Source organism: Hyalella azteca, unplaced genomic scaffold, assembly GCF_000764305.2.
Source record: "Hyalella azteca isolate HAZT.00-mixed unplaced genomic scaffold, Hazt_2.0.2 contig7796, whole genome shotgun sequence".
Classification (NCBI taxonomy): Eukaryota; Metazoa; Arthropoda; class Malacostraca; order Amphipoda; family Hyalellidae; genus Hyalella; species Hyalella azteca.
This window is the reverse complement of record NW_025937911.1, coordinates 44,995-70,386: the sequence shown is the minus strand read 5'-3', so window position 1 is coordinate 70,386 and position 25,392 is coordinate 44,995. Positions and strand designations below refer to the sequence as shown.

At 40.1% G+C, this 25,392-nt stretch overlaps 1 protein-coding gene across 2 annotated transcripts in view; it reads left to right on the top strand.

Moving 5' to 3' along the window:
* Positions 1-3,871: 3,871 nt before the first annotated feature.
* Positions 3,872-25,392, top strand: part of LOC125178199 — a 28,280-nt gene continuing 6,759 nt past the window's right edge. For both annotated transcript variants that reach the window (XM_047881388.1, XM_047881387.1), the window contains exon 1: positions 3,872-5,791. In XM_047881388.1, coding sequence (XP_047737344.1) covers positions 4,096-5,791 — 1,696 coding nt within the window. In that variant the 5' untranslated portion in view covers positions 3,872-4,095. The remainder of the gene's footprint in view (positions 5,792-25,392) is intronic.

Genomic DNA, 25,392 nt, shown 5'->3' with positions numbered 1-25,392 from the left:
GTAACAGAGCCGTAACTGCGCCGTAACTGTGCCGTAAGTGCTCTGTAACTGCGCTGTAACAGAGCCGTAACAGAGCCGTAACTGTGCCGTAAGTGCTCTGTAACTGCGCTGTAACAGAGCCGTAACTGCGCCGTAACTGCGCTGTAACAGAGCCGTAACTGCGCCGTAACTGTGCCGTAACTGTGCCGTAAGTGCTCTGTAACTGCGCTGTAACTGCGCCGTAACTGCGCCGTAACTGCGCCGTAACTGCGCTGTATCTGCGCTGTAACTGCGCCGTAACTGCGCCGTAACTGCGCTGTATCTGCGCTGTAACTGCGCCGTAACTGCGCCGTAACTGCGCCGTAACTGCGCTGTATCTGCGCTGTAACTGCGCCGTAACTGCGCCGTAACTGCGCCGTAACTGCGCTGTATCTGCGCTGTAACTGCGCCGTAACTGCGCCGTAACTGCGCCGTAACTGCGCTGTATCTGCGCTGTAACTGCGCCGTAACTGCGCCGTAACTGCGCCGTAACTGCGCTGTATCTGCGCTGTAACTGCGCCGTAACTGCGCCGTAACTGCGCTGTATCTGCGCTGTAACTGCGCTGTAACTGCGCCATTACTGCACTGTAACTGCGCGTATATTTCACACACAGTTTACGCTGTTATGTTTACATCATTTCAGAATAAAATGATGGTGCTTCTACTGATCGGTTGCCGCATTTTTGCTGTTTAATATTCAGTTAAATAAATAAGATATTTGTAAGATATAAAATATTTGTAAGATATAACATATATGTAAAATTACCAAGTATTAAGCAACTTAATTCTTATTTAATTATTGGGTAAACTGTTTCATAAAGTGCAAAGGTTAAGACAGATGTATTAGCAGCTGCTTCTTGACAAGACTGTTGATAACTAGGCTAATAACAATTGATAACAGCTGGTAACAGCTGACAACAGCTGGTTATGAAGATAACAGCAGCCCTGCAGCAGCTGTTGATATAACAGCCGTTACTGCCTTCAGCGTTGCTGTTACAAGTGTAACTCTTGTTTTTGTTGTTGTCAGGAGAAGTTTTAATATAACTAATTATATCATATAACTTATATTAAAGTATAAAATATTTATCTATGACAAACATATAAGGAGGCAGGAAATTGTTGTTGTTGTCGCTGCCGCCGCTGCTGCTTGTGCTGCCAGGGTCACCGGGTACGCCGCCTCTGACTGTGCTTAGCAAGGTCGCCCTCCCCTCCCACCTCCCCTCCTCTCCCTCTCTCTTCTTATTAGTTCTCAAACCCTTCTTTTCCCTCCCTCTTTTTCCCTTCCTCCTTTTCCCTCCCTCCTTCTCCCTCCCTCCTTATCCCTCTCTCCCTCTCTCCTTTTCCCTCCCTGCTTTTCACTCCTTTCTTAAGCCCTTCCATCTTTTTCCTATCTTCTTTTCTCTCCATTCTCTCCCTCCCTGATTTTCCCTCACTCCTTTTCCCGCCATCCTTCTCACTCCCTCTCTGCTTATCTTCCTTCCTCCACACAATTCTCTTCTTATTTCAACGCTCTCTTCTTTTTGCTCTCTTCGTTCTTCATTTCTCTTTTTCTTTTTTCTTAACTACTATTTTTCTTCGCTCTTCATTTCTCTTGTTCATCGTACCCTCTTTTTGTGTACCCACATTGCCCGTTTCCTAGGCTATTCCCCTTTATCTATGCGACATCGATAATTTTTTTCGTGGAATAATCCCCCAGTTCCCCAGCCTAATCCCCATGAATTACGTGGAAACCATTCCCCTCTTTCTTCTCGTCTCCCTCCTTTTAACTCCATTCTTCTCCCTCCCTGCTTTTCCCTCCGTGCTTTTCACTCCTTTCTTAACCCCTTCCTTCTTTTTCCTATCTTCTTTTAATTCCCTCCATCCTCTACCCTCCCTGATTTTCCTTCACTCTTTTCCCTCCATCCTTCTCACTCCCTCTCTGCCTATCTTTCTTCCTCCACATAATTCTCTTCTTATTTTAAACGCTCTCCTCTTTTTGCTCTCTTCCCTTCTCATTTATCTTAACTTCTCTTTTTATTCGCTCTTCATTTCTCTTTTTCTTCGTACCCTCTTTTTGTGCACCCGCATTGCCCTTTTTCTTGGCTATTCCCCTTTATCCATGCGACATCGATAATTTTTTTCGTGGAATAATCCCCCAGTTCCCCAGCCTAATCCCCATGAATTACGTGGAAACCATTCCCCTCTTTCTTCTCGGTTGCGATGAAGGAATTCTTGTCCCCATCCCTCCCCTCATCCGAGGGAACGCTGCCAACTCCTCCCCACCCCTGAGCAAGCAGACGTTTCTTCCCCTCACTTCTCCCCTTCACTTCATCCTCTTACTTCTTTCCCTCACTTCTTCCCCTCACTTCTTTCCCTTACTTATTTCCCTCACTTCTTCCCCTCACTTTTTTCTCTCACCTCTCCCTCTCACTTCTTCACCTGACTTTTTCCCCTAATTTCTTCCCTCGCATCTTCCCCTCACTTCCTCCCCTCACTTCTTGCACTCACTCCATCTTTCCCTCCCTTTTTGCCCTTCATTTTTCAACCTCAGTTCTTCCCCTCATTTTCTCAATTTACTTCCTTTCACTTCTCCCCCTTACTTTCCCTCAACTTTTCTCTTTAATTATTCCCCATCTTTACTTCCCCACACTCCCTTTCCTCACTTTTCTCTCCTCTCTCACCTTATTCACCTTTTCCCACTCTCTTTCCCCTCACATCTTCCTTCTCTATTCTCTCCCTCCATTCTTCCCCCTCACTTCCCCACCACGTGGGGTTGGCCGGTAGCCCCTCGTGCTGCCCGCGTCCCCAAGTGCAAGGTCTGGGGGGGAACCCCTCCCTTCCCCTCCCCCCCCGTGGGGAATTTAGCCATCCGTTGGGCGCCTATAACTCGCCTAAAATATCAATGCAGAAAATATTCTTTTATTTAAATATTGCACATTTGGCCCTATTTTGAAAATATTTCCGTCATGAAAGATTTTTTATTTCAGTCATTCATTGTCTTGTTGCTTTATTTTTGTTTATTGGAGTTTTATTTTGCGCCATTCTGATAAAATTTCTTTTCATTTTGATTGAACGAGTTAACAAAATATCATGATAAATGAATTTTGAATGAATGGTTTTTATGATGCATCAGCTCACAAGTTCATGAATTAATTTCGATAAGTTGATTCTAATTAAAAATTGATATCATTAAAGCATGTTTTTAATCATATTTGACTAACTAAATTAAATTCTTAATGATACAATTTACGTACAATTACATTCAATACGAATGTAAAGTATGCAAAAAACAACTATTCACAATGCAACATTTTTATCACAAAAGCTGGATGTAGAACAGCCTGTTATGGTGTCAAGGTCAGCAGGAGTTTATTCTTTCAATTGTCAAGGTCATCACGAAAGGTCACTTGATTCTCGTTAACGACTTTGTTAACGCTGAACGCTCGGCCATGACTCAGCAAAAAACTTCGACCCTAAATCTCTACTCAGAGAATTTAATACGTCATCTTGTCCGAGGGCTGGCACACTTTGTTAACGTAGCACTAATATGCCTTATAGTCGGTGAAAACTGGGTCAAGATGACCCACATAAGCTCAAGAAATGCATCACTATTCGGATAAAATCCATCTAATTTATTCTAGAAACTTTAAAAAAATTCTAGAATGAGAAGAACAAGAAATAAGAACTAAGAAATAAGAACTAAGAACTAAAAATAAGAAATAAGAACTCTGGAAACATTATGTTACATTCTAGAATAAATTTTAGCCATAAGTCAATATTCGTATAGCCAATTTTTAGTCCTCGTTCAACTAGTTATGCTACAAAAACATAAGTTTCCCGTTTTTAATAGTAAAATTTCTCTCGCAGAGTGCCTTTACCTTGCCTAGTAATATAGTAAACTAGACTTCATAGGGAGAAGGAAAGCCTTCAACCGTTAACTAGTTGTCATAGAGAAGAGCGCTAGTTCTAGAGCAACTAGCGTCAAACCTAGAGCTGAAGTTATTGGATAAAAACAAGTAATTGCAGCAAAACAATCCAGCAAAGATTGCAACAAGGATGATTGTGCCCAATCTCGGACTTAACACTGCATTTCCCTAGATGGCTCTATACAAAGCCAAAACATACAACAGATCTAACACGTCTGATCCTCAGGATCCAGAAGAAAGATCAACCACTCCTTCACTATCAGCTGAAGAAGGAACTGCTGATCATGAAGTCGTCTCTACCCCTTCTGAAGGGCAAGCTTCAGAAGCTTCAGCATCAGCCACTTCAGAAGACAACGTTTCTTCGGTTGACACTTCAACAGCTTCAGATGGTACAGCAGAAAAACCAGCTTTGGAATCTAAATCTGCTGAAGACGTCAAAGAAGAGACCACTTGTGCACCAAATCAGAGGAAAATCGTTATGCATGAAACCTTTGAGGATGTAGGCAAGGAATCACCTTCAGAATCCGAAAAGATGGATTATAACGACAGTGTGGAGCCTGAAGCCACTGAAGAAGAAATGTCTGAAGCATCATCCAAGCCTTCTACCTCAACCACGAGTGGAATATCATCAAAAGGAGGTAATGCGAAGTCATCTTTGACATCGACATCTTTATCTTCTTATCCTTCAAGTCCTTCGCCTGGCTCCTCATCCACGCTGTCACTATCACCAGCATCTCTACATCAGCCCTCTTCTTCCTCATCTTCTTCCCCTTCTCTTGCTGGGGCTCCAGCCCCAGTTGATCAAACTTTGGTCGCTTCTGCAAGTGGTTCAGTTTCAGGTTGCATTCCCAAGACTTCAAATCCTGCGATATCCCGAGGGAGTGTCATTCCTCCTGCCCCTAAACCCCCTACCTTCATGCAGGTTCATTACGACAGTTCTCTGAGACGAGACACTACCGTCGCGACCATGCGTTCCTCGTCAGCGCCATCGTCGGTTCTGGTCACAGGTTCACCCAGAAAAGATAGTCGAACACCAACGCCTACCCTTAGCGCTGACATTCCATCACAGACTACCAACGCATCTCCGATCAAAATACGTACTTTTTCAATTCTAAACGCAAATGAAAACAACAGCGTGCAAACTTCCCAAAGTCCTTCGTCGAATGATTCCGTGATCCGGTCACATCAGGTAAGAGTGGTTGATTGTAAGCGTTTAAAAACCTTCGACCCGGCGTTGATTGAAGAGGCTACCACTTCGACAGGTTCAGCCAAGCTGAAAATGCGGCCTCCTAGCCAACACGCGTACCATCTTCAGCACCAGCAACATCAACATGGTCCCGCTTCTCAGCCACAACACTCGCAGGAAACAAAGTTTAGAGATCAGAATCAATCCCAACTTCGTCATGCCCTCTCTCCTCAGCAGCCGATACCTTTACGTCACCCATCTTTTTCGCCCCAACATTCCCAACTACGACAGAAGCTCCTATCCCCATCAACCAAACAACAACCCCACCAGGTTCACCATCAACAGTTTCATCATACCATCATACAGGGTTCTAGTAAGACAACTGCGGTGATGCCGAACGTGGTTCAACCTAGGGTACCACCTACAATGCAAGTTAACCTCGCCCCAACCGTTACTTCAACTTGGTCTACAACCACGGCACCAACGATGGTTCCCAGCGTGTCCCCTACCATGACACCTACTCATCCTAACAAAGTTTCTCCAATTTTTGGACAAACTGGTAGATCTCCAACTCTGCTGACTCCTCACATCCGTACAGCAGCGGCACGGAAGGAGATTGTGGATCCAGGCTCTGGCAAATCCTACTACATGTCAAGCGGCGCCTCTCCCTACAACGGACACAGTGAGTAACTTTGTTCAGAAATTCAACTATCATATTATAACCATTCAATCTCGTAAAAGTAATTTAATTGCTATTAATTGGAGTATATAAGATCTAATAGCGTTAATACCAGTGGCAAGGATGTAATTTATTGACTGAATAATTATTCGGAATTATTCCAATCTTGTCGGTAGGATTCTCTTGTAGATTTTTAGGATTCTTGTCGGTAGGTTTTACTAAACTGCTGTTAAGCTGCATAAATATCCTTTATAATCCTGGAGGAAGCTTGACTCTATCATTAAATAGTGATTTGCAATTGTATGATTCATATAGCTTTGATATTCAAGTTACAATGTTTAGATTTTTGTATGACGTCACGTAAAGGAAAAATGACAGACCAGTGGACAATTTCGACAGTGGTACCATCAGTGGGAAGATTGAGTTATACGTACATGGGTCATGCGCACATGGGTCATGCGTACATGGGTCACGCGTGCGAAAGTCATGCGTACGTCATGCGTGCGTTAGTCATGCGTACATGGGTCATGCGTACGTGAGTCATGCGTGCGTAAGTCATGCGCACATGGGTCATGCGTACGTGAGTCATGCGTGTGTACGTAAGCCATGCGTGCGTTAGTCATGCGTACATGGGTCACGCGTTTACGGTTCAAGCGTACTTTGGAATTTCATGCGCACATACAGTANTTCACTCCCACTCCTGCACTCCCACTCCTTCACTCCCACTCTTTCACTCCCACTCCTTCACTCCCACTCCTTCACTCGATCCCACTCCTTCACTCCCACTCCCACTCCTTCACTCCCACTCCCACTCTTTCACTCCCACTCCCACTCCTTCACTCCCACTCCTTCACTCCCTCTCCCACTCCTTCAAACCCACTCACTCTCCCTCACGTCCTCTCAATCCCACTCACTCTCCCTCATACCATCACTCTCGCTCCAATCAATCCTCCCCACTCCCTCACAATCTCTGACATAACCGATCACTCCCACTCCCTCTGCTTCCCTCCCATTCCCTTCTCCTCACTCCCCTCCACTCCCAGGCAGTCCTCCCCACTCTCCCCACTCACTTCACTCCCCCTCACTCCACTTAAAACCCCTATTCTCCCTCCCCAAAAGACGTTGAATAAACGATAACTTTAACGTTGGTCTGTTGAATAAACGTTAATTAAACGTCGCTTCAACCTCATTTTCTTCATCAAATTCTCCCTATAGTCTCCCCCTGTCCCTCCCACTGCCCATCACTTCACCTCGACTTTGTCACTCTAATTTCACCTCATTCGCTTTTATTTCAACTCGTTCGTTCTAATTTTACATAACTCGCTTTAATTTCATCTCAGTCGCTCAAATTTCAACTCAGTCGTTCTAATTTCAATTCAGTCACTCAAATTTCGACACAGTCGCTCAAATTTCAACTCAGTCGCTTTAATTTCAACTCAACCGCTCTAATTTCAACTCAGTCGCTCTAATTTCACATCAGTCGCTCAATTTTTGAACTCAGTCGCTCAATTTTTGAACTCAGTCGCTCTAATTTCAACTCGGTCGCTCTAATTTCAACTCGGTCGCTCTATTTTCAACTTGGTCACATCTAAGTAAAAAGCTTGCAATTAAAAAACACAGGCTTTTAAAGATGGTAGACGCATATACTCAGTACGCATGATGCGCCTGCCAATACGCATGATGCGCATCCCAATACGCATGATGCGCGTCCCAGTATATAAATGCGCATACCTATAATCAAATACATATATGCGTGCGTCTCCGTACGCTTAACTAGCTGTGTTCCAATACGCACACGTTCGGAACGATACGCACACGTTCGTAAAGATACGCACGGTGCTACTCAATGTTTAATTTTTACGCCGGAAATCGCGACTCTGCGGCGTGGAGTGAAGTTTGGCTTGCGTTTGCCGTGGATTTTTTAACGTTCATTTTCGTATTATTTTGTGCGACAGAAAAAAAATTCTTAAAATTTAATAAAAAATTAAGACGATTTGAATGCCCCTATAGGATGATAGTGATCATTATACGCGTGCGTGCGGTGATAGTGATCACAATCTGTACGCATGACATGACAGCGAGTGAAAGCGTGTATATTTCATTCATAATGTATTATTTATTTCTGATCTTAATGTTCGTGCGCTAGTTTGGGTGTGTTTTTCTTTTTCTTGACGATATTATTTACGTATTTGTGTGAGCGATTGTGCGTTTAATGTGTTTTGTTGATGATATTTATTCTCAGTGTTTTAAGTGTTTGTTTTTGTCTGTATATATTCTTGTATTTATTTGTTTTGTACGCATGTTGCTGCTATATATAAGGGTTAATATTAAGCGCGTATTCAGTATATATAACGTGTCGGGAAACCGGGACCTGACATTGTATTTTATGAGGGGGATGAGGGAGAATTAATACTTTCTGTATGGTTCAAATTATTAATTTGAAATTTCATTCAATAAACCGAATTAATATTTCATGTGCGTTTGAAAATGTGTGTTGTTTGGGACCTCAATATATATCTTAGTCATGGGTTTGAAAGAAGCCTGCTTAAAGTGGTTATATAATTACCGGTAATCGTGGTAACGAGATTACTGAATACCGGAGACGGCAGGATTTCTGGTTGCAAGTTATATTTATGAACTGGCTTTTCTTCCAATAATAACAGTTCTTAGTAATCTTTATCCTAGCGCTAGGTTGATCGTAACTTGTATGATGAACATTCACTATCTTCAATGTACGAATTTGTATCGTCACTGTCGTACAGATATGACTTTATATGGTCACGTTCACAATGTTACGACATCGTACGGTCGCCGCCGCATCGTATTGGCTTGCGTAAGTCGTTACCGCCGCCGCCGGAAGGTCAGCGCGCGTGCAGTGCGGTCATGACGTCACTTTAATTAGGCGTGGTTGGCAGTTGCACTTCGGCCCCGCAACGTCATCCTTTACACCGCCAATCATTCATGCAAACGCTCGTCAAGTCCCGCCTTTATCCACTCATTACGTCACCATTCAAAACCACAACGTCAGATATGTTGCAGCCAATCAGCGCGCTGCTGGAATCCTTAAAAATCCTAACCCCGCCTTTAAAGTTTCCACTACGTGACGTCACGGCTCAGGTCGACCAATCAGCGCGTAGCGTTCGAGACTGCCCCTCCCACTCATTATGACGTAATGCTTCCACTTCGGTGACGTGGATTTTGAAAGGACCAATGGGAAGGCAGCGTTGCCCCTTGCACCGCCCTTTAATGAGTGGAGGAAGAGTGCTTGAGAACAACCAAGGCGCCTGCGAAAGGGTTAATGTTGTGCTTGGTGCGTCGCGTGGAAGATAGCTTGTGTGTGACTCAAGCCTTTGCTTGAGCCTTACTCACTTACGAGTGACGTAACTTTCTCGTGGATAAAATTTCTTATGGCTTTTTGTTTTGTTGCGTTCAGTGAGCGGTGTGAGTTAAGGAGAAAGGATTGTTTATAATTTAATGTGACTGGGTTGGGAAAATTGCCACTTATTTACTGGAAATCGTGTTTGTGATTGATTTAATTTTCATTTATGTGACAAAAATTGCAGTGTATCTTATTCTAAACATTAATTAAACAAGCATTGGTTGTTACAAACGACCTCAACTGACCTCTGACAAGGCTCTTAAAATTTTAACCCCCTTCTTGTTTCAACTGAAATTTGTATGTGTTCGGCTTCAGGCGAATGAATGACTAACACCTGCCGTGTTTGACCGTTACTCACACGTTCATCCGACGACTTACTGTTTACACTTAAATAATTAATACACGATGAATATTTAATACACGATGAATACCGTATATACTATGAATTCTAATGCACTTATTAGTTTTCACTAAAATTAAGGCAATTTTTGACTGTGTCGAATGCTTTTTCAAACATGGTTGATTGAATTTAAATTCAGTGTTTGGTTTATTTGGTAACAGATTATCGACGTAAATTGATAAAATCCGGCAAAGTATAGTCAAGTGAGAAAATTTAATCTAAATCGATTTATAATCAATGTTCTTTGAAACTATCGATACGATAGTTTCTAAACTAATTGTTCGTATCATCTTAACTTAACAAATTATTCACATTCATTTTATTGAAATGTCTTGAAACCATTCAAGTGGTCAACGATTCACGAGAAATTAATCAAATTACAGAAATTGCTAATTATATTTGATAACTACGCCTGATTATTTTAACCTATTTCCCAATAATTTCGCTACAATGATGTGTACGTACAATAAAGGCCGGCGTGCGTACAGTGAATGAACAATGAACCATGCAAGTCATTGTTTCTGATAAACATGATTTCTTTTATCATCCAGTTATCAGCATCATTCAACAAACTGTCATTTTCCCATTACCATCAGTAATATCATCATCAAGTTATTCACCAAAAAAGTTCCCACTACCATCATTTATATCATCATCAAGTTACTCATCAAGTTACCACTACCATCAGTTATTTCATCATCAAGTTACTCATCAAGTTACCACTACTATCATTAATATCATCATCAAGTTACTCAACAAGTTACCACTACCATCAGTTATATCATCATCAAGTTGCTCGCCAAGTTACCACTAACATCAGCTATACCATCAAGTTACTCACTAATTAAGTTACCAATACCATCAGCTATACCATCAAGTTACTCATCAAGTTACCACTACCATCAGTTATACCATCATCAAGTTACTCGCCAAGTTACCACTACTATCATTTATATCATCATCAAGTTACTCAACAAGTTACCACTACCATCAGTTATATCATCATCAAGTTACTCGCCAAGTTACCACTAACATCAGTTATTTCATCATCAAATTACTCAACAAGTTACCACTACTATCAAACCCTCCACTAAGTTTTCGCCATCTGATTACCCACAAAGTTACCGTCATCACCAAGATCCCTACTAAGTTACCATCATCAGGTTACACACTAAGTTACTGTCAAAAAGTTACCCTCAAGGTCACTGTCATCAAGTTACTCTCTAAGTTACTGTAAAAAAGTTGCCCTCTAAGTTACTGTCATCGAGTTACTCTCTAAGTTACTGTCATCGAGTTACCCTCTATGTTACTGTCGAAAAGTTACCCTCTAAGTTACTGTCATCAAGTTACCTTTTAAGTTACTGTCAAAAAGTTACCCTCTAAGTTAATTTCATCAAGTTACTATCTAATTTACTGTCGAAAAATTACACATTAAGTTACCCTCACTAAATTACCCTCTAATCTCCCTCATATTACCCTCAGCCTGTGATCAGTTACCTCACATATCCGAATTACTCACAAACGTCCAAGTAATCTAAGTGGCAATAAGAAGAAAGTGTTTTATAATAATTACCTGCTAGACTCACCATTACTCATGAGTCAAGGACCAGCCATGGATGAATCAACTGTAGAATAACGCAGCTGCGGATGTATTCATCTCATTCATTCGCCATGAATAACAGCCTCTTTGCTCTCAGCCTCGGTGAGTATATTGATGATACGCACATTATTGGGATGAATTATACTCACAATGATGTGTGGTTTGTTGTGGTGATTGATGAGAATGATGAATGTTGAGATTGTTGAATGCATGATTAGGATGGTGATGGTGATGATTGTGCATGATGAGGATTGTGCAAGATGAAGATTGTGTATGATGAGGATGGTGAATGGTGATGATGGTGAATGATGGTCCAATGAATGGCGTGATAACTCATCTTCATGTCGCACGCATCATTTAACGTGAATAATTCACTCATCTCGCCACTAATGAATCGCTTACTCATCTTCACACTATACGCATTTTTTCGCAACTTATTTTCAGTGTATGAATTGCTGAATTGCTTACGTATATTCAAACAGCGCAATACACAAAGAACGTTGTAGGTCGCATGGCAAACATACGAAAAACTGCCATGAAGTTACGTATTTTACGCATAACGGCTGCCATAACGTTACGCATAACGGTTGTTATAACCTTAATTACGCATATCGGCTGTTGTAACGTTAAGCATAACGGCTGCCATAACGTTACTCATAACGGCTGCCATAACGTTACTCTTAACGGCTGCCATAACGTTACTCTTAACGGCTGTTATAACGTTACGCTTATCGGCTGTTGTAACGTTACACATAACGGCTGCCATAACGTTACTCATATCGGCTGTTGTAACGTTAAACATAACCGCTGTTATACCGTTACTCATAACGGCTGCCATATCGGTACTCATAACGGCTGCCATAACGTTACGCAAAGCGGCTGCCATAACGTTACGCATAACGACTGCCATAACGTTACTCATAACGGCTGCCATAACGTTACTCTTAACGGCTGCCATAACGTTACGCATAACGGCTGCCATAAAGTTACGCATTACGGCTTATATAACGTTACTCATTACGGCTGCCATAAAGTTACGCATTACGGCCGCCATAATGTTATGCATAACGGCTGTCATAATGCCGAGCATAACGGCTGCCATAAAGTTACGCATTACGGCCGCCANCTACTACTACTACTACTACTACTACTACTACTACTACTACTACTACTACTACTACTACTACTACTACTACTACTACTACTACTTACTACTACTACTAATAATAATAATAATAATATTGATAATAATAATAATTTAATGATAGTGCAACTTAAAATCCTTAGAAGATTAAGAAAACTCAAGGTTTTTTCGAAAATAAACTTACATTCACTTTGTTCGGTTCCTCATGTGCCTACAACACATCTGCCTACATCTTTATTGAACACTAAAGGGCTAATAATGCTTAAATGATATTCATATACATGATTACATGATATTCATACGTTGATACGCATATTTATGTGCATATTTTATATAATATTTGAGCATTGAGAATGAATCAATAGTAGTAATGCCAGTATAATAATTGCACAATACATAAGAAACGATCTGAATGTTAAATTTATAACTCTTATTATGTAACAACGCTTATTATTATTATTATTATTAGTATTTATTATTATTATTATATATTATTATTATTTTAAAATTATATTATATTCTTATGTTGTTATTATAAGGCATAACAATTATACAATATCAATCAATTGTACTACATTACTATTATTTTGGAATCTCGAATTCTCGTATTTATACTCAGTATGTTCAGGCTTTATTAAAGCGAATCAATTGCGATTCAAACCCCAATAATATTATTTATTGGAAAATTAAGATTTTCGAAGGGTAATTGAGAAGTAATACTTTTAACCATTATTGATTGATTAATCTATATCGAGTATTGGAATTTTAATCTTGATAAAGTATTTAAATATTTTATTGAGCTATCCCAAAATTAATTAAATAATGTTGAACTTAATTGACCGTTCTTAATATATATTGAATAAGTTCAGCCATATTATAGAAGAGCTAAGCAATATTTTTTCTTAATTGATTAATTCAGTTTTTAATTGAGCAATTCAGGTCTTAATTAAGCTGTTTAGTAATGTTAATTTGATGATCTTGACAGAAGACAAATTAGCAAAATTTTAATATCACTTCTAAATTAGGAAATAAGTTATTATTTCATGTATTTCATTAACCGCCATTAAATCGTAGATTTTCTTCTAATTTTACGACAAGGAAAATTTGATTATATTATATATATTGTCCACACTCACCACCACACTCACCGCCACACTCACCACCACACTCACCGCCACACTCACCACCACACTCACCGCCACACTCACCACCACACTCACCGCCACACTCACCACCACACTCACCGCCACACTCACCNCTCTACCCTTCTGACAATACTCTTTCCCCTCTACCCTTCTGACAATACTCTTTCCCCTCTACCCTTCTGACAATACTCTTTCCCCTCTACCCTTCTGACAATACTCTTTCCCCTCTACCCTTCTGACAATACTCTTTCCCCTCTACCCTTCTGACAATACTCTTTCCCCTCTACCCTTCTGACAATACTCTTTCCCCTCTACCCTTCTGACAATACTCTTTCCCCTCTACCCTTCTGACAATACTCTTTCCCCTCTACCCTTCTGACAATACTCTTTCCCCTCTACCCTTCTGACAATACTCTTTCCCCTCTACCCTTCTGACAATACTCTTTCCCCTCTACCCTTCTGACAATACTCTTTCCCCTCTACCCTTCTGACAATACTCTTTCCCCTCTACCCTTCTGACAATACTCTTTCCCCTCTACCCTTCTGACAATACTCTTTCCCCTCTACCCTTCTGACAATACTCTTTCCCCTCTACCCTTCTGACAATACTCTTTCCCCTCTACCCTTCTGACAATACTCTTTCCCCTCTACCCTTCTGACAATACTCTTTCCCCTCTACCCTTCTGACAATACTCTTTCCCCTCTACCCTTCTGACAATACTCTTTCCCCTCTACCCTTCTGACAATACTCTTTCCCCTCTACCCTTCTGACAATACTCTTTCCCCTCTACCCTTCTGACAACACTCTTTACCCTCTACCCTTCTGACAATACTCTTTCCCCTCTACCCTTCTGACAATACTCTTTCCCCTCTACCCTTCTGACAATACTCTTTCCCCTCTACCCTTTTGACAATATTCTTTCCCCTCTACCCTTCTGACAATACTCTTTCTCCTCTACCCTTTTGACAATACTCTTTCTCCTCTACCCTTTTGACAATACTCTTCCCCAATACTAATACCTTTTTAATTTTATGAATTTTAGCAGTTGAAGAATTATAATAGCACTATAATCAATTAATATAAGAGGAAACATATTAAATAATTTAATTGATGACTTAATATAATTTAAAACGGAAAGCTATTGTCATAAAACACATTCCTCTTTGAAGATGAAAATTTTGCTCATGCAATTTTAATTAACGTCAGCCGCTCTTTTCCCTCATTTCCCCTCGTTTTACCCCTCCTTGAAAACTTGGTCACGTCCTTGGAATTCTTTTCGGGGTTCGTCGCCGACTTCATCGACTTTTTTGCATTTATTTGATTTTTAGTGCATTTTTTGTGCTGTGAATACGTAAATTTTTTTTGCGACTCTGCAGTAAAATTTGCAACCGGCGATCAATTCAGATACATTTTTTTCGTGGTTTAGGAATTTCATTTTCACGAAAATGCGTGGGTGACAGAAATATGTAATTCAGCTCTTCATCCCTTGCCACTTGCAGCATTTTATCCCTTGCCATTTGCAGCACTTCATCCCTTGCCACTTGCAGCATTTTATCCCTTGTCACTTGCAGCACTTCATCCCTTGCCACTTGCAGCACTTCATCCCTTGCCACTTGCAGCACTTCATCCCTTGTCACTTGCAGCACTTCATCCCTTGTCACTTGCAGCACTTCATCCCTTGCCACTTGCAGCACTTCATCCCTTGCCACTTGCAGCACTTCATCCCTTGTCACTTGCAGCACTTCATTCTTTGTCACTTGCAGCACTTCATCCCTTGCCACTTGCAGCACTTCATCCCTTGCCATTTGCAGCACTTCATCCCTTGTCACTTGCAGCACTTCATTCTTTGTCACTTGCAGCACNGCGTATACGGTACCGTGTCCGGCGTATACGGTACCGTGTCCGGCGTATACGGTACCGTGTCCAGCGTATACGGTACCGTGTTCGGCGTATACGGTACCGTGTCTGGTGTATACGGTACCGTGTCTGGCGTATACGGTACCGTGTCCGGGCATACGGTACCTATTCCGGCGTATACCATACAGTGTCCGGCGCATACGGTACCGTGTCAGGCGTATAAGATACCGTGTACCGTGTGTGAGGGTTCAGCCTATTACTATACGCTCCCCTCAGGCGGTCACGGCAGGCAAATTAACGCAGGGGAAACGAGCTGAAAAAACGCAACCTGGGGCGTAAAAACGCCGGAAATGCGGCCTGCGTAACTAGCGTAACTGGTGGCGTACTGGCTCCGTTACTGGCGTAAATATTGGCGTAAATATTGGCTCAAATAACGGCCTAATAACGGCGTCACATTTCGACGTTACCATATGTGTCACTGGCGGCGGTAAGCCGGCGCTGATTTGGCTGTGATATTTAATAGGGGAGCATGCGGTGGTGAACACTGCACTGCAGATGGTGCAGTGCAAGGGCAGCAGTGCAATAGCGCAGTGCAGCGTGCAGCTGGTACAGTGCAGATGGTGCAGTGCAGCTGTAGCAGTGCAGCTGGTGCAGTGCAGCTGTATAGCACTGCACCTGCACCGCAGGAGCAACTGCACGTAGCACTGCAGTTAAATAATAGGCTTGACGTGACACAAGGCGACATTTCTCTTACATTCTACATCTTAAATATGCTAATTCACTGGCTGCTGATTTGGCTGCGATATTTAATAGGGGAGCATGTGGTGGTGAACACTGCACTGCAGATGGTGCAGTGCAAGGGCAGCAGTGCAATAGCGCAGTGCAGCTGGTACAGTGCAGATGGTGCAATGCAGCTGTAGCAGTGCAGATGCAGCAGTGCATAATACGTATATAGGCACTGCAGATGTAGCAGTGCAGCTATAGCACTGCAGCTAGCACCGCAGGAGCAACGGCACGTAGCACTGCAGTGAGATAATAGGCTTGACGTGACACAATGCGACATTTCTCTTACATTCTACTTCTTAATTATGCTAATAAATCTCAATGAATAAAAAATCTAATAAATAATTTACAATTAGGAAGCCGAAGTCCGACATTTATGAACGTTAAGGCAAATACTCAGCGCTGTCTCGCTCCTAAATGATATTTAAAGTTACACTATATTACATGATGAATGTATAACTTATATCAATAAGAAATTTATACATTTTTTATACATGTTAGGATACATTTTTTCTATAAATTATTTAACCTAATTTATTTTTAACATATAATTTGACAAATAATATATATTAATGCATAACTTGCTACATTTATTATATATAGCACAATAATAAAGAATTTTATTCATTTTTCAAATATTACTTTATTCCTTAATTATATATGACTTGATTATCTGTAATATATAATTTTAATATATATTAACGCATAATAAGTTTCATACAGTGTATGAATCAAGGAAAATCCAATTCATATGATGCTTTTCGAAGCCTTGGACTTTGTATTAAAATAGTATCTGAATATTACTTTATATATAAATGTAGATGCTGTGTATTATATAATTGTGTATGCTTTATTTATGTATACAATACATGAATATTTATTAAAAAATATGTTCTATACATGAGTTAACTTTCCTACGTTGTACCCTCTAGAAATAAAGGGAATTTCTAGCGGGAAAGCAACTGAGTTGGCAGCAAGCATTCAGAGGGAAAGCATATGAGGGGAATGGTGGGGAGAGGGGGAAAGCTGTTAGGGGGAAGCCCCTCGGAATATTGCAAGCGCTGAGGAACGTCCGAGTCACGGGGGGAGGGAAGGGGAAACTATAAGGGGAAGAGTGGGGGAGTGCAAGGGGTGAAGGGGGAGTAGTACTGACCGACGATCAATAGGCGGGGTGTGCACACCGCTGCATTCTGGCACTCTCCCTGCTTTCCCCATGGCTACTTTCCCCACCCCCTTTTCCCCNCTTGGCGATTTCCCCTCTCATCCCCAATTGTCCGTGATTATTCCCCCTCGGCACACTAACCCCATTTTAGCCCAATGTTTTTCCTTTCATTTCCTATAGAAGTAAGTTCATCTCCATGCTATTTTTCCCATTCCCAAATGTAAATCCCATTTTTCCTTCATAATAATTATAACCTCATTTTAATTTTCAATCTAAAATTCTCTGCTGAATTTCCTTTTTCCAGCGTTTTTTCCCCACGCTGGTTTCCTCTCTCCTTGTTGTGGAACAATAAACATTTCCCTGGCGCCAGTCCTTCTTTATCCCTCTTCCCTCTTTCCTCGTCTCCTTGCCCTCTCTTTCTTCCCTTCCGTCTTCCGGTTTCCTCTTTTCCCATCCTTTTTCCTTACCGCTCTATACTTTCTTAAAACTTATTTTTTACTCCTATTGCCACAATATATTCAGTTTTCTTCCCTCTACTTCTTCTTTTTCTTTCTACTCGATCTTTCCATACCCTCATACGGGTTTCTTTCCCCTCTCATTCACTTGTCGTCAGTCCTGCAATCATTACAATACTTTAGCAATTTTTATTCCCTCTCTTTTTACTTCTCTTCTCCCATGACCTTTTCCGACAGTCCAGTCTAATCTGCTATCCCTTTTATTACTGCCTCTAAAATATTTGTTTCATCCAATAGTTCCTCTCTTCCTACCTTTTATTTCTGTCTTCGTTCTTTGATTTATAATAATTTTCTATCTTTATCTTCCTCCTTCCCATCTCCAAGTTTTTTTCTCTCATCTCATACTTTTTATACTTTTTTCCTTCCTCTCCTTTCCTTTTCCCCTCCCCCAACCCCTTCCCCTCTACCACCCACCGAGGCTCATCCGTCAGATTGTCCTCTTCCGGCCACCCTCACTTCCCCTCACTTCCCTCACTCCCCCTCACTCCCCTTAGCCCACGTCCCTCTCTAATAAACTATATTTATCCTTCCCTTTATTGTCCCTTTCCACACCAGGCTTTTCATCAACTTCTCTAAACCTTCCTGCAGAGAATTTTGGGTCCAGGTTTCAATAATATATTGTTCGTAAAATATTATTGTGTATTATGATGTTATGAATATAAATAATAAAATTTATTTTATTATATAAACGGCAAAATTCAAAATTGTAAGTGGAAATTTCAATAAAAATTTGAATTTCGCCAAAATTCAAAATGAGATTTGTGCAGAGGCTCTCGATTGAATGAATTTTCTAATTTACATAGACATGTTTAAATTTTTTTTTAAATTTAATAACCATGGTCCAGAGCAACGGCCGGTTAGTTTTTTTTATTTTTATATGTGAAAGATTACATATTGATTACATATTGATGGTGGTGGTGATGGTGGTAGAGGTGATGGAGGTGTTGCAGGACGGCCATTTATACGCACCAGTTGCACCACCATTGCAACGTGACTGCACCAATCACAAGCCCGTGTTGCAACAATAGTGCTTGCAACAAACACCCGGTGGCGTGGTGGTGATGGTGGTTGTTATGGTTTGCTATAAATTTTCAAAGATCCTACAGTTCTTACGTTATTCCCGAACGTTAATTAAAATAATGACTCAAAAATAATCTTCTTCTGGAATTTTTTTTAATAATTAATCATTTTCTGGAATATTTTTATTTTAATTTGTTGCTAATTGAATAAAGTTTGCTACTTACTGACCTTTAAGCCTAAAGTTAATTAACTGCTAATTACAGATTATTAAGCATTAATTTTGGCACGAGATGCGTCCATTGAATGCACCATTGATGATAAATAATATAATGGCAGCATTATAATGGAGGCGGCCGACCATTATGCCAGCTTCAATCTGAGCATGCGCCCCATTATTCTTAATTTGTATTGCTGGATTATAATGGAGTGATCGAGGTGAGTGATCGAGGTGAGTGATCGAGGTGAGTGATCGAGGTGAGTGATCGAGGTGAGTGATCGAGGTGAGTGATCGAGGTGAGGGATCGAGGTGAGTGATCGAGGTGAGTGATCGAGGTGAGTGATCGAGGTGAGTGATCGAGGTGAGTGATCGAGGTGAGTGATCGAGGTGAGTGATCGAGGTGAGTCGGATATTAATTGCGTGAGTCGGAGTATTAATTGCGTGAGTCGGAATATTAATTGCGTGAGTCGGAGTATTAATTGCGTGAGTCGGAGTATTAATTGCTTGAGTCGGAGTATTAATTGCGTGAGTCGGAGTATTAATTGCTTGAGTCGGAGTATTAATTGCGTGAGTCGGAGTATTAATTGCTTGAGTCGGAGTATTAATTGCGTGAGTCGGAGTATTAATTGCGTGAGTCGGAGTATTAATTGCGTGAGTCGGAGTATTAATTGCGTGAGTCGGAGTATTAATTGCGTGAGTCGGAACATTAATTGCTTGAGTCGGAGTATTAATTGCGTGAGTCGGAGTATTAATTGCGTGAGTCGGAGTATTAATTGCGTGAGTCGGAGTGTCAATTGCGTTAATTGCTATTTTTCACACACATGGTATTGTGTGGTATGTGGTATTTTTCACACTATACGCACCACATGTCCACAACGTACAAGCGAGTGCATGCATGTGCGTGAAAACTGACCGTGTGAGTGTGAACCTCTCGTGGGCGTACGTGTGTAACTATCGTGTGCGTGTGAACCTCGCGTGTGTGTGCGTGTGTAACTATCGTGTGCGTGTGAACCTCGCGTGCGTTTGCGTGTGTAACTATCGTGTGCGTGTGAACCTCACGTGTGTGTGCGTGTGTAACTATCGTGTGCGTGTGAACCTCGCGTGCGTTTGCGTGTGTAACTATAATGTGCGTGTGAACCGAGCGTTTGTGTGCGTGTGTAACTATCGTGTGCGTGTGAACCGAGCGTGTGTGTGCGTGTGTCTCACGCACACGCCATTGATCGGGCGTGTGGGGCGGCATTAAGGAAGGGGTCGTGCATCACAAAAGGCGCCTCGCAAGCCGAAAAAAATCCTTCAATAATAAAACATTAATAGAAAAAATCCTGCAGGAAAAGCAAGGAGGAAGCGATGACCGTTGGAGGGCGCTGCCCGCGAGGTCGATTTTTATTTAGACTTTGGGCGTATTTTAGTTTTTTTTTCCGCTTGCATGAACATTTTTTTGACCTCTTTGCATGCCGTGATTTTTTCTCTTATTTCTAAAATTTTTTTTGTTGCTCATGTACATTGCTGCAGTGATTTTTTCTTTGAAATGCAATAGGAAAAATGTATGAATTTTAGCGTGCAGTAAAAGGAAAGTAGAGATGAAAACTTTCACAAATATTGAACAAACAATTACTAGCTTTTCCTACATTGCATTTGAATTATTTTTAGTCGAATAAAAGCTCGGTGGCGCGAAAAAAAAAATAAATTTTTGGACACTTATAATTTTTTTTTTTCAGAAATATAACAATATAATATAAATATCAAATAATTTGAAAAATTTAGATTTTCAGTATTAGTTTCTTCTTAACTAACAACAATCGACGTCAATATCTGATTGATGGAAAAATCACTTTGGTTTGTAGGATATTAGAATAATAAACTTTATTTAGTAGGATATTTGTGTGTCCTGCGTTGCTTCGCAGGATAAGCGAAGTAAGCTTCCATAAATGAAAGCAGCAATTAACATCAAATGCCGTAATGCAGCACAATTGTAAGCCTTTAACACAAACTGTAACTTCTATTGTAAGATGTTATTTTATCATATTACAGATAAAACAAGTGTTATTTTATGATTATAGTGAATCTTACGATACAAGTGTTATGATTATCGTTATGATTATGGTTAGATTATTCAAGATCTCATTAGCATGCAACGGATGATAGGGAACCTTGGCTCCGCCTACCGATTTGCTTTTTGCAATGATTTAAAAGAATATTTTAACCTTCTTTCTCAAGGCAAAAAAAGAAGTAACTCTACGGAAACTTGCACGCCTAGAGTCGAAAAATTAATATAAGCGTATATAGTACAATATGAGTAATACAATGCGTAACCTTACGCATGTTACGCACATGCAACAGCGATACAAATGATCCCAAACGCCGTTTTAAAATCAAGAATTTTGTAGGAGATGAAAAAAGCATAGCGATGATGCAGAAAAAAGTGGGAAATGGTTGACAATGGCGCGTGAAAGGGAGCGTTTGCAACCGTTAGACGGGTAGAAAAAGGGGTGCTGGATAGTGCATGTTGAAAGGATAGGGAAAATTGAAAGGATAATGGATGCAGAGAGGATACCGTAGCGGTTGTAGAATGGATAGTGAAAATTGAAAGGATAGTAGACGTCGAAATGATAGCGGTTATAGAACAGATAGTAAAAATTAAAAGGATAGTGGATGTAGAAAAGATAGTGGATGTAGAAATGATAATGTATGTAGAAAAGGATAGTGGATATAGACAGGATAGTGGATGTAGAGAATGATTGTGGATGTAGAAAGGATAATGGACGTAGAAAAGGATAGTGGATGTAAAAAGGATAATGGCTGCCGAAAAGGATAATTAATATAGAAAAAATAGTGGATGTAGGAAGAATAATGGATGTAGAAAAGAATAGTGGATGTAGAGAGGATAGAGGCTGTAGCAAGGATAGTGAAAATTTAAAGGATAATGGATATAGAAAGGGATAGTTGATGTAGAAAAAATAGTGAAAATTGAAAGGATTGTGGATGTAGGAAGAGTGAGCCGCGTGCAGAGAAGGGGGCCGGTATATTGAGGATCTAACGGTCAGTCGGCAGATGGTGGCGCAAGAAATTTTTTTGCTTTTTTTTATTTCATTTGCATGCAGAAAAAAACTGTGCCTGCAAGCAGCTGCTCTTGCTCGCTGCAGGAAAAATATTTCTATTNACTATCGTGTGCGTGTGAACCGAGCGTGTGTGTGCGTGTGTCTCACGCACACGCCATTGATCGGGCGTGTGGGGCGGCATTAAGGAAGGGGTCGTGCATCACAAAAGGCGCCTCGCAAGCCGAAAAAAATCCTTCAATAATAAAACATTAATAGAAAAAATCCTGCAGGAAAAGCAAGGAGGAAGCGATGACCGTTGGAGGGCGCTGCCCGCGAGGTCGATTTTTATTTAGACTTTGGGCGTATTTTAGTTTTTTTTTCCGCTTGCATGAACATTTTTTTGACCTCTTTGCATGCCGTGATTTTTTCTCTTATTTCTAAAATTTTTTTTGTTGCTCATGTACATTGCTGCAGTGATTTTTTCTTTGAAATGCAATAGGAAAAATGTATGAATTTTAGCGTGCAGTAAAAGGAAAGTAGAGATGAAAACTTTCACAAATATTGAACAAACAATTACTAGCTTTTCCTACATTGCATTTGAATTATTTTTAGTCGAATAAAAGCTCGGTGGCGCGAAAAAAAAAATAAATTTTTGGACACTTATAATTTTTTTTTTTCAGAAATATAACAATATAATATAAATATCAAATAATTTGAAAAATTTAGATTTTCAGTATTAGTTTCTTCTTAACTAACAACAATCGACGTCAATATCTGATTGATGGAAAAATCACTTTGGTTTGTAGGATATTAGAATAATAAACTTTATTTAGTAGGATATTTGTGTGTCCTGCGTTGCTTCGCAGGATAAGCGAAGTAAGCTTCCATAAATGAAAGCAGCAATTAACATCAAATGCCGTAATGCAGCACAATTGTAAGCCTTTAACACAAACTGTAACTTCTATTGTAAGATGTTATTTTATCATATTACAGATAAAACAAGTGTTATTTTATGATTATAGTGAATCTTACGATACAAGTGTTATGATTATCGTTATGATTATGGTTAGATTATTCAAGATCTCATTAGCATGCAACGGATGATAGGGAACCTTGGCTCCGCCTACCGATTTGCTTTTTGCAATGATTTAAAAGAATATTTTAACCTTCTTTCTCAAGGCAAAAAAAGAAGTAACTCTACGGAAACTTGCACGCCTAGAGTCGAAAAATTAATATAAGCGTATATAGTACAATATGAGTAATACAATGCGTAACCTTACGCATGTTACGCACATGCAACAGCGATACAAATGATCCCAAACGCCGTTTTAAAATCAAGAATTTTGTAGGAGATGAAAAAAGCATAGCGATGATGCAGAAAAAAGTGGGAAATGGTTGACAATGGCGCGTGAAAGGGAGCGTTTGCAACCGTTAGACGGGTAGAAAAAGGGGTGCTGGATAGTGCATGTTGAAAGGATAGGGAAAATTGAAAGGATAATGGATGCAGAGAGGATACCGTAGCGGTTGTAGAATGGATAGTGAAAATTGAAAGGATAGTAGACGTCGAAATGATAGCGGTTATAGAACAGATAGTAAAAATTAAAAGGATAGTGGATGTAGAAAAGATAGTGGATGTAGAAATGATAATGTATGTAGAAAAGGATAGTGGATATAGACAGGATAGTGGATGTAGAGAATGATTGTGGATGTAGAAAGGATAATGGACGTAGAAAAGGATAGTGGATGTAAAAAGGATAATGGCTGCCGAAAAGGATAATTAATATAGAAAAAATAGTGGATGTAGGAAGAATAATGGATGTAGAAAAGAATAGTGGATGTAGAGAGGATAGAGGCTGTAGCAAGGATAGTGAAAATTTAAAGGATAATGGATATAGAAAGGGATAGTTGATGTAGAAAAAATAGTGAAAATTGAAAGGATTGTGGATGTAGGAAGAGTGAGCCGCGTGCAGAGAAGGGGGCCGGTATATTGAGGATCTAACGGTCAGTCGGCAGATGGTGGCGCAAGAAATTTTTTTGCTTTTTTTTATTTCATTTGCATGCAGAAAAAAACTGTGCCTGCAAGCAGCTGCTCTTGTTCGCTGCAGGAAAAATATTTCTATTGAAAAAAAGTAGGCCTTGATCGAGATTCCAGTTCAGGATTAGGCTCATGGTGGGACTTTTGAATGACAAATAAATTTGAAGGATGAAATGAGTGTACATTGTTGGTTGATATATATAAAATAATTGTTAATTCTGTTTGAATATTCAATAAATAAAATTTGAGCTTAGGTTAATCAGAGTTGAGATTAAAAATTTTTCTATTAAAATAATTAAATCTGTAACAATTGAATTTATTTGAAGTGTCATAGTGCTAAATAGGTTATTTAATGAGAGCATGAACATGTTTTAACTACATGTCACCCTAATACAACAAAATCTTGCTTATTGCAACTCATGTTTGGTTAGAAAACCATCAACAATATGCTATTGTTGATGCATACATTATTATTTTTTATTCAAAGAAGCTTTTGAATAAAAGATTTTTGCCAGCAATGGCCATTAATTGTTGAACGGATAACTTGCACAAAAACCCTTATTGTTGCAGGGCTCGTGCAACGCCCATGCTGAACTAAAAGGTTAAAAAAAACCTTAATGTTGCAGGGCTCGAGCTGACCTAAAAGGTTTAAAAAAAATTTATTGTTGCAGGGATCGTGCAACGCTCGTGCTGACCAGAAAGGTTGAAAAAACCCTTATTGTTGCAGGGCTCGAGCTGACCTAAAAGGGTAAAAGGCTTAATTGTTGCAGGGCTCGTGCAACGCTCGTGCTGAACTAGAGGGTTAAAAAACCCTTATTGTTGCAGGGCTAGAGCTGACCTAAAGGGTTAGAAAGCTTAATTGTTGCAGGGCTCGTGCAACGCTCGTGCTGACCTAAAAGGTTTAAAAAGCCGTGTTTGATGATGCTGATATCAAGGGCAGCATTATTAAAGCTATTGCAGAAATAAAACAAGAAACAAAATTCAAAGCAGGAACCAAAGTGTATTTATATCAACTGACTCAATAAGGAAGATTTCATACAGTGTGTTTAGAAATTGACTCCTCTTATTTTGTTTCGATTCATTATATGCTTGTATTCATTTAAAATATTTATCTATATTATATTATATTTTTTATTCATTATGTTAGGATAACATCAGAATTTGGTATCTTTGTGGTGCGTGCCAGAAAGCTAGAACTCAAATTCATAGGTTGAATTCCCCGATTCGTAGGTTTATTTCTTTAAGTCATTGATTTAATTCGTTAATTCATCTGTTAAATTCCTTGAATAATCGGATTAATTCTTTAAT